Source organism: Ciconia boyciana, chromosome 9 (genome assembly GCF_034638445.1).
Source record: "Ciconia boyciana chromosome 9, ASM3463844v1, whole genome shotgun sequence".
Taxonomy (NCBI): Eukaryota; Metazoa; Chordata; class Aves; order Ciconiiformes; family Ciconiidae; genus Ciconia; species Ciconia boyciana.
The window spans coordinates 4,235,602-4,244,575 of record NC_132942.1 but is presented as its reverse complement, the minus strand read 5'-3'; the positions used below and the strand labels follow the sequence as shown (position 1 = coordinate 4,244,575).

The window sequence follows — 8,974 nt, the reverse complement described above, 5'->3', positions numbered from 1 at the left end:
CCCCGGCGCTCGCTTTTTTTTTTCTCCCCCTCCTTTTGTTTTTTTTTGTTGTTGTTGTTTTTTCCCCCCCCCATCCGCGGAGGGCTCTCGGCGCCGAAGTCCGCCCTGCCTCCCCCTGCAGCGGGACGCTTTGCCTTTTTTCCCCGTCTGTATTTTTATACCGTTATTGCCTAACCGCATCCCTGGGAGTGCCTTTCCATGTGAGTACGGGGCCGCCGGCACCTGCGCGGCGCAGAGCCGCCGTGCCAAGCACTCCCCCCTCCGTCCCCCCCGCAGGTGCTGGGGTGTTTCTCTCCCCTCTCCCCCACCCCTTCCCCGGCCGCTTCGCACCTTCCCCGGCGCTCCCCCCACCCCCGCCGCCCCTTCCCTGCCCCGCGCCCCGCCGGGGCCGCGCAGCGACGGGGGCTCCGTCTTCTCTCCCCGCAGGATGCCCGCGGAGCCGGCCAGCAGCGGCGGCGGCGGCGCGGAGCCGCCCGGCGCTCCGCGGGAGCGGCGGAGGCGGCGCGGCCGCGCGCGGGCGCGCACCGAGGCGCTGCTGCACACGCTGAAGCGCAGCCGGCGGGTGAAGGCCAACGACCGGGAGCGGAACCGCATGCACCACCTCAACGCCGCCCTGGACGAGCTCCGCAGCGTCCTGCCCACCTTCCCCGACGACACCAAGCTCACCAAGATCGAGACCCTGCGCTTCGCCTACAACTACATCTGGGCCCTCTCCGAGACCCTCCGCCTGGCCGAGCAGTGCCTCCCGCCGCCCCCCGCCTTCCGCGGGGCCGCCGCGCCCCCCAGCCCCGGCAGCGACGCCGGTTCCTGGCTGTCCAGCGCTTCCCCGTCCGCCCCCTCGCTCTGCGCCTCCGCCTCCGGCCCCAGCAGCCCCGCCACCTCCGAGGACTGCGCTTACGCGCCCGCCGACAGCCTGCGCGGCTTCCGCGGGCTGCCCGCCGCCGCGCCCCCGGGCGCGCCCTGCCGCTAGGGCGCTCCGCTCCGCGCCGCTCCGCGCCGCTCCGCGCAGCGTACGCCCGGCTCTCCCCGCCCGAGGGCCGGGGGCGTGGGGGGGCGGGGGGGTGTCTCCTCCCGTTGCACTTTTCAGCACACCCCCCCCGCCCAGCCCCTTCCCCCCGGCCCCCGCCTCGCCTCCCGTACGCCTCCGAAAACCGGGAAGAAAAGCGACAGATTTGCTGCCGCAGACGAGGTGAAAAGTCAATTTTACAATTTGTAGCTCTCCAGCGAAGAAAAACGAGCATGAAAATTTGGTTTGAACGCCCTGACAATGCCATGAAAAGGCTTAGGGGGCCGATGCGGCCCGGGGCGCAGCACGGGGCTCAGCGCTTCCCTCCTGCCCGGCGCCCGGGGCGGCTCAGCCCCTCCGGGGGGGCCCCAGCACCGGCCCCGATGGGACCCTGCGCCCGACGGACAAGCGGAGAGGCTCATGCATTATAGATGCTGACCCCCAGCGCGGCGGTCTTGCTTTAGAGCAGGAGCACACACGGGGTATTCAGCGAGTGGGCCAGATAGCGGTTTAATTTATTCAAGATGTTCATTCATATGAAAATTGTATTTTTGTACATAAAGAGCTTTATTCTATTATTATGCCTCTTATCAAAGTGGGTTCTTTTTTTTTTTTTTTTAAGAAATTGTGCTTTACCCTGTAAATAAAATTTTTAACGTTTTTACTGAATTTCAGCGGTGCCTCCGGAGTTTTGTTTCTTAAAGCTCAGGGGTTTTCGCTCCTCGGAAGGAGCCTGGGGTGGAAGGGAAGCGTTCGCCCCAAGGCGACAAGTCAGCACGGGCCAAGCCGTAGTTTCTCACACCACACTGGCCACAGACACGTGCGGCTACCTACAAACATCAGCTGGCCCGCGAGTCTCACAGAGAAGGGATTAGACACCCGTTCAGGATACGCGGGCAGAGAGCAGCCGCAGAGCGGTGCCGCCAGCAGTCCTGGTGTTCAGGGCTGTCCTCGCCATGGTTCATCAGGGGACCTGGAAGGTGTTGGGGGATTTAGGGCAAGGAGAGGACGCTGCACCCCTGAATAGGGTATGGAGCTCACAGCTTTGCCTAAACCTGCAGCGCTGGGAGAACCTGGCTGGCATGAGCTGGTCCCTTTTCCCCAAGTCACACGGTGGGGTGGAGGCTCTCACCGCTCACTCCCACGCACGGCGAAGGGAAAGGGTGGCTGGAGGGGCACTGCATGGCCTTGGCACCAGCCCAGCACAGCTATGGCTCTCAGCTAGAGATTAGGGGTGTCAAGAGGTGCCCTTGTCTCCACAAAATCTGCTCCACTGTTGGGAAACCCCAGCCTTTCCTTTCTCCTGCATTTGGGTGTGATGGGGGAGCCCTCTGAACCCCCAAATCCCACCTTGCTGAGGGCTTCTACTCTTCATGTCTCCATCCTCCCCCTCTTCAGCATTGTTCAACACTCTCATATCGCAGTAGGCACACAGACACCCTTAAAAGCAACAGTTTTATCCTCTTTGCCCTGTTTTATGGGGGGAATGAGGCAGCTCAGCCATGTCTCTCCAGCCATCTCCAAAACACTGGTGAATCGGAGCTGTACAGGCAGTTAATGGAGTGTTTGTGGGGAAAGGAGGTGTTGTACAAGCCCAAATAAGTCAGCTCCTACACATCTCAGATGGGACCACGCAGGGTTAGTGGAATGAATTGGCTTTCATCTTTCTATGCCTCAGTTTCCCATCTGTAAAATTGGGGTACCGCCATCCCCTCACATCATCAGTGAATTTAATGATTTCATGAAGCAGAGCTTCCAGAGCACACAGATGCTCAGGACTGCTGTAAAAGCCCAAGAAGAAACTCAGTCTTCAGGACATGATCATATACTGTGCAGGGAAAAAGGCAAACACTGAAAGCATTGGGCAAAACTGATGAGAAGCTGTTCATCACACAGGCAGAATCTCTGCCTGAAAGTCAAGCCTCCTACGTAATGAAGAAGGTGGAGATATTATCAAAAATATAACGTGGGATCATATAATTGCCACAAAAATTAGGAGAGGAGCTGAATTAAGTTTGCACAGACACCTGAGTGTCAGCATTTCTTCCTTTTTGAGTGCCTGAGTCTGCAATCTTTATATTGCTTTAACATAGTTTTCACATGCTTGTCTATACACACACATCCACCTCCGTTTCTCAGTAAGTATAAATGCTGAAAAGGAAACGTTATTGTTTGGAAATCCTAATAGCAGCATAATACTTATATTAATTAAAGACACCATCAACCAGTATAGGCCAGCTCCTTAATGATGTCCTGTGAAATAAAAGAGATTTGTGAAATCTAATTCTGGCAGTAACAGGTCTTGATCTGTGACGCAGTGAAGCTTTGCTTGCACCTGCCCTTGAAAGCCAGGAGGTTTTGTATGGAGTAGCCTCCAGGGGCTGAAATTTAGTACAGTCCATGGAGACGGAAGGTCATCTAAAGTCACTGGGTCCCAAGACACTGGACTTCAATCTCAAAGAAAAAAAAAAAAACCTCCACAAAACTTCAAAATATCCTCTATTCTTTTGTGTTTTCTTAGCTGCGAGCAGAGAACTGTGGACATTATGCAGTATATAAAGACCATACATCTACCAGGACTCAGCGTATGATGTTAATGTTCCTAATGGGCAATGAAAGCTGCAAACTGCGTGAGGATACAATTAGATTCATACATTAACATGAGTCAGAGAACAGTTTTTCCCCCGAGCGGTGATAGGTTCAGACATAGTTGAACAAATCTGCCGCTGGAACAGATGGAATGCCTATATTCAGAGGCTGCAGGACCAACCTGCACCCCCGTTTACAACAACGGGGTTTATATTTATTTTTATCAAAAGAATAGTTTGGTGAATTGACAGGGAGCTGGAACAGGCTTCCCCGATTGCAAACAGGCGGCTTTTTTAAATTGCACTAAAAGCATCTCCTTGCACCCGTACAGGGGAAAAAAAAAAGGTGAATTAAATGCTAGGACTGATGAAATCGTTGGCAAATTCTTTGGAAATACCAGATAGTTACGTGGTAAAAAATTTCCATAAACAGGCACCAATCTCAGTCCCACTGAAACCAGTGGCAAGACCCTTACTGACTTCAGAAATAACTGAAATAGCTTGATTTTGAATCTTGGCACCACATTACGTATATGTAGATGTATTCTTTCATATGTCTGCTGATAGGTGTTGGTAATGCTTTATCCTTGCTGGATCCAACCAACCACCTCCGGGGCATGCAAGCATTAGGCACCTTCTGCCAGGAGGTTCTGCAAGTCCTTAGGTCTCACTTAATTCCCCTTTAGTTAGGAGAGAAAGTCTGAGATGGCCCCATAGATAGGGCACCCCTGCTAGCTGGGAAATGTGCTTCCAGCACAGACTTTCTCAAAAAACAATTGAGATTATCCCACTTTCTCTCTGCTGAGATTTACTGTGGGGGAACGGTCCGCTACCAACTGCAAGATGTTTGTGTGCTCCGGTGATAGGGCCCACAGCAGCCTCACAGCGCTGGAGCTACTCTGTTCCAACCTTTTCCAACTGACCTGAAGCTCCAGAGAGTCTCTCTGTGAATTACCTGTGCTCAAAAAATGAGCAAATAGCTGCAAATCCAAAATTCTATACAGGTTTTAGGTAACAAGTATTTTCTGTGATTTCGATGCCATGTGGTGCCCTACTTACTGTCGTCCCTGCTGGGGCAAGGCTCAAACAATGCTTGGGGTGTCATTATTAACAAGAGCATCCTCAGAAGGATTTTCATTATTGGGTGTCAATCTGTTGTAGATTTTGATTTTGCTCTGCACATGATCTGTAAAATACAGTCTTCGCTACTACCTGTGAGCACATGGAACTTGATACTATAATTATAGATCTCTGGGGCTCAAATGCTCCATTAAGACTGATTTGTATAGTAGGCAGAGATTATCAGAACAGAAGCAGGTGAGAACTAATTTTCAGGAGCTTTTTTATTGGTGGCATATGCAATTAAAAGAAATCATCTGGAGGAGCAGAGCTGCTAAGAACCGAGGAGATTTACTGACTGTACAGTATGTGAGCACTGCAGAATGGAGATGCCAAAATACTGCATAAAATACTTTCAGCCGATACTTTGCTGAGCTTTTATAGTCTTCAAAGGACATTACTGAAGCATTTGTTAATCTAGATTAACAAATTAACTGACTTGTTAAAACCAGTTTTATGCCCAGCAGCCCAGTGATAGCGCCCATGATCAACTAATCCCTTTTCTCTCTTCCTCCTCAACCAAAAGGCATAATGGTGGCCTTTTGCCATAAAGCCTCCTCAATAGCAAAAGGCAATATGAAAAAATACTGAAGATATCACAGATGTCGTAGAGCCACGGTGAAGTAACAGATCCTTTTAAAAGGCCTGTGAGACCCAGACCCATTCTTAGTCACCAGGACAATGAGGAGTGTAAGGCCGAGCTGAGGATGGGAAATAGCTGTGCCCCCTACAAATAGGGTTTTCCTCCCCACCACCTTTCTGCTGGGGTTACTGTCCTCTCAGGAGAGATGGCAAACAGTTCGTGTGAGGCATTGCTGGTGCCAGATCAAGGCTCCACACGCCAAGCGATGCTCTGCTATTATCATTATTATTATTATTTTTCAGTTGTCAGTCTTCCCGTTTAAGATCCGCTAGACAAGAGTGAATAGACTCTTCCCAATGGATAATGCTCTTCTCTGTCAGCGTGGAAATGCTGATGGCACGGCACTCGTTGTTATTCAGGTCTCCCACTTTTGCCTCTATTTGACTGTCTCTGCAGCAGCATCTGTTAGTACCTCCCATCTCACTGTTCGAAAATCTTATGAAAATCTGATGGTTCGAAAAGGAAAAAGAAATATCACATTAGAGAGGCCGGGACAGAGATGCCACCCTTCTCCATGCCATGTGCACGGCTTCGCAGATCCAAGAAATGGTTCTCACTCAGCTCCTACCCCATTCCTTTGACTCACTGACTGTCAGTAGGACTTTAGCAAGGGTCGATAGGATGGAGCACACTTCTACATAGAGTAAAAACTTGTTGAAGCAAGACTTTCAGAGAAGAGGTTAGTTTTTTTCTTTGAGTAATAGTGAGTAAGGGTCCACAGACATGGTCTTGCATGCGCTGTGCCATGGAAGCGTCGCCATCAAGTTCAGAAAGTGGGTTTTCTAATGCTGTAACTGGAAAGAAAATGCTTAGAGTGTCTCACTAACATCCCTGTTCTGAGCTCATTCATTTAGTTGCACTATTCAGCCTGCTACTGCCTTGCTTTCCACCCAGGAGATTTGTTGTGCTTCAGGGAAGGACCAGCCTGTGTCAGTGCACAGCCTTCTTTCCACTCTTGCTTCATGCCCGTGAGATGTGCTTAATTACGAATTGAAGCATGTGAGGGGACTGATGCCTCTATTTCCCAAACAGGGATTTGGCAGAGTCCTCAGGACTTCACCGTCTCTTTCTTGGATTATTACATTCTGCACATGCCAGGATAATCTTTTTTTTAACCTGAAGATTTCACAAAATTGCCTTCTAGGAAAGCATTTAAAGCTGACTAATGGCAGTCCAAGGCGATTACAGACCATAATGGTTTGTTGCACAAATAATGGATTAAGTTCCATCTGTAGGAGTTAATTGGACTTATTTCTACAAACAAACAACTTGTTCTGCTCCTCTTGGTATGGCAGATGTCAGCAATTTTTATATAATCATACCATGAGTACCTCCAGCAGGACCGTCTGCAGTGGCATTTGGCATCTGTAGCCCAGTGCAAACCTGGCAGATCATCATGCTTCTCCAACTTGCAGGTTTCCACTGAGATGAGAAGCCTGAAGAAACACCACATTTGCAAATACAAAAGATGCAAATACAAAATCCCATACCTAAGATGGTGTTAGTCCACTTTTGAAGGTGGCAGGAGGGGGGGACATACAGCCCAAGGGACACTGTGGACTCAGTAGTTTGTCCCTGTCCCTACCGTGGGGACCAAGAGATTAAGGGGTCCTCGATGAACACTTCAGTTTAGATAAATGAGACCAAACAGAGAAGGCAAATGTTAAAAAGCAAAGGGAGGAAGAGGAAATTCCCAGTGTGGTCATATTCACATTGGATTCCCCATGTTGACCTTCAGGATAACGTACTGAAAAGAGAGTCTCAAAGGCAAGATCAGAAAGAATGAAAATCACTAGTGGCAGGTAAAAGTTGAACAAACTGCACTAAATAACCCTTTCCCACCTGAATTTCTTGAAAATATTCACTTTTGAGAAAGCAAATGTCCTCCTTGGCAAGGCTGCTCTCCTTGTGGAAGAATGGCACATGGCCTTAGGATGTAAATCTTAACATGGAGCAGAAAAAGCATCTCTTCTTCCCCCGTGACTTTCCAGTTTGGTCTCTGGGATTCATGGGAAACAGGCAATATTTATAGATTATTTTGCCCACAACCTAGAAAAGCTAGAGACCTTACCAGTAAAGACCAGCAACGATATGCAGCTGAGTCAATCTCTCCCTCCAAAGCCTAAGTAATATGATTTACTTTTTTTTTTTTTTTTTTTTTTTGCACTTGGCTATCCCTAGATATAAATGCACAAGTTGTTTCTCTAGTCCACTGGTAGGAGTATTCAAACCGAAGGGATTTAACTCCTGAGATAAAAGAATATGGCAATTTTTTTCTTCCTATTGGAGTACCATCTCTCCTGCAGCAAGTCTTTTGTAATCTGAAAGGAAAACCTTCCCTGTCACAACATCGGTAATGGATATTGCTCTCTCAATTACCCATTGCTTCGCCAGGAGAGCAACTGATGCGCATCGTGTTTATCCAGCTCACTGAAGTGCTTTCATTATCTGAGAAAAGAGGTTAATTAGTATTTAATCAATCTTTTCACAGGGTACAGTTTCCTCCTCTCCTATTTGCAATCCAAAAAGATGTCAGCTTCCGAAGCCATAATGCCCTCTTGATAAATCAAGTGGCAGCTAATGAGGTCTGCGGTCCCAGGGAAGGAGGGTCTGGGCTACCTGACCCGCCGTGGCTGTCACCGGCGTGGCTGTCACCGGCGTGGCTGTCACCTGCGCCACTCTCCCGGGAAGCACTTGTTGGGATGCCGGGAGATGCACGGAGCCATATGGGATGCAGGGAAGGGAACTGTCAGCTGAGGGAAGGTGGTGGCGGCTGGGCACACCCCAGGTTGGGGTGCGAGTGTGTGCGTGTGTCCAGTGCATGCTTCACGCTAACCAAGCTCGGAGGAGCCACGAGATAAATCTCACAGAAACTCTACCCTCCGGAAAGAAACAGATGGGATTTCTTTCTTTCTTTCTTTTTTTTTTTTTTAAGTGTATTGAAAGATAACTGGGGAGCCATCCTTGCACCTGTATGGGGCTAAACTTCAGAGGTGAATAAGAGACGCTAATGATGCTTGGTGCCAAAAGTTATGGATAATAAAAGCATTAGCCCGTTTCAAAGAAACATATGTAGAAGGATGGAGTTTCCTTCATTAGGCAGTAGGCGAGTTTTTGTTCTTCCCTGAAAAATGCCAGGAGCAAAACCAAACCTCTCTCTCTCTCTCTCACCGTTTCCACTACATTAGTCCTGCCGGCTGTGTCACCGCGGCTCTGCACAGCTGTACCAAAGCTAAACTGTGGCTGAGACAAACACCCATCAAAGCAAAGGAAACTTAATTTTGGCCACTGTCAGAGGGGATCCTGGGTGAGATACTGCTCCAGGACAGCTGTTCCAGCCACCCAGCCTTCCCATCTTAAACAGAGCCCAGCAGCACTTGTAATAATATTTTTTCTCAGATATTTAAGCAGCGAAAGTGGCCTGTGCATCCATATGCTCAACCTCTTTTGGCTACTGGGCTATTCTCTCCATAGCCACTGCTGCTGACAATGAGGGGCTGAGCCACATGCCCTGTGGTAGCCATGCCCTGGATTTCTTTCCCTGACTTTGGGAAATTCATTGTCTTTAGCATCGTCTGTAGGTTCAAAGTCCGCTTTCACTCCACGGGGCGCCCTTTC

At 49.5% G+C, this 8,974-nt stretch overlaps 1 protein-coding gene across 1 annotated transcript; it reads left to right on the top strand.

Moving 5' to 3' along the window:
- The first annotated feature begins 427 nt into the window (after positions 1-427).
- NEUROG1 (neurogenin 1) lies at positions 428-970 on the top strand. The gene has a single exon (XM_072873600.1). The coding sequence runs from the start codon at positions 428-430 to the stop codon at positions 968-970; it is 543 nt and encodes a 180-aa protein (XP_072729701.1).
- Positions 971-8,974: the final 8,004 nt, after the last annotated feature.

Excerpts from the sequence above, each read along its gene's own strand:
- NEUROG1 (XM_072873600.1), top strand. The coding sequence starts at position 428 with ATGCCCGCGGAGCCGGCCAGCAGCGGCGGCGGCGGCGCGGAGCCGCCC.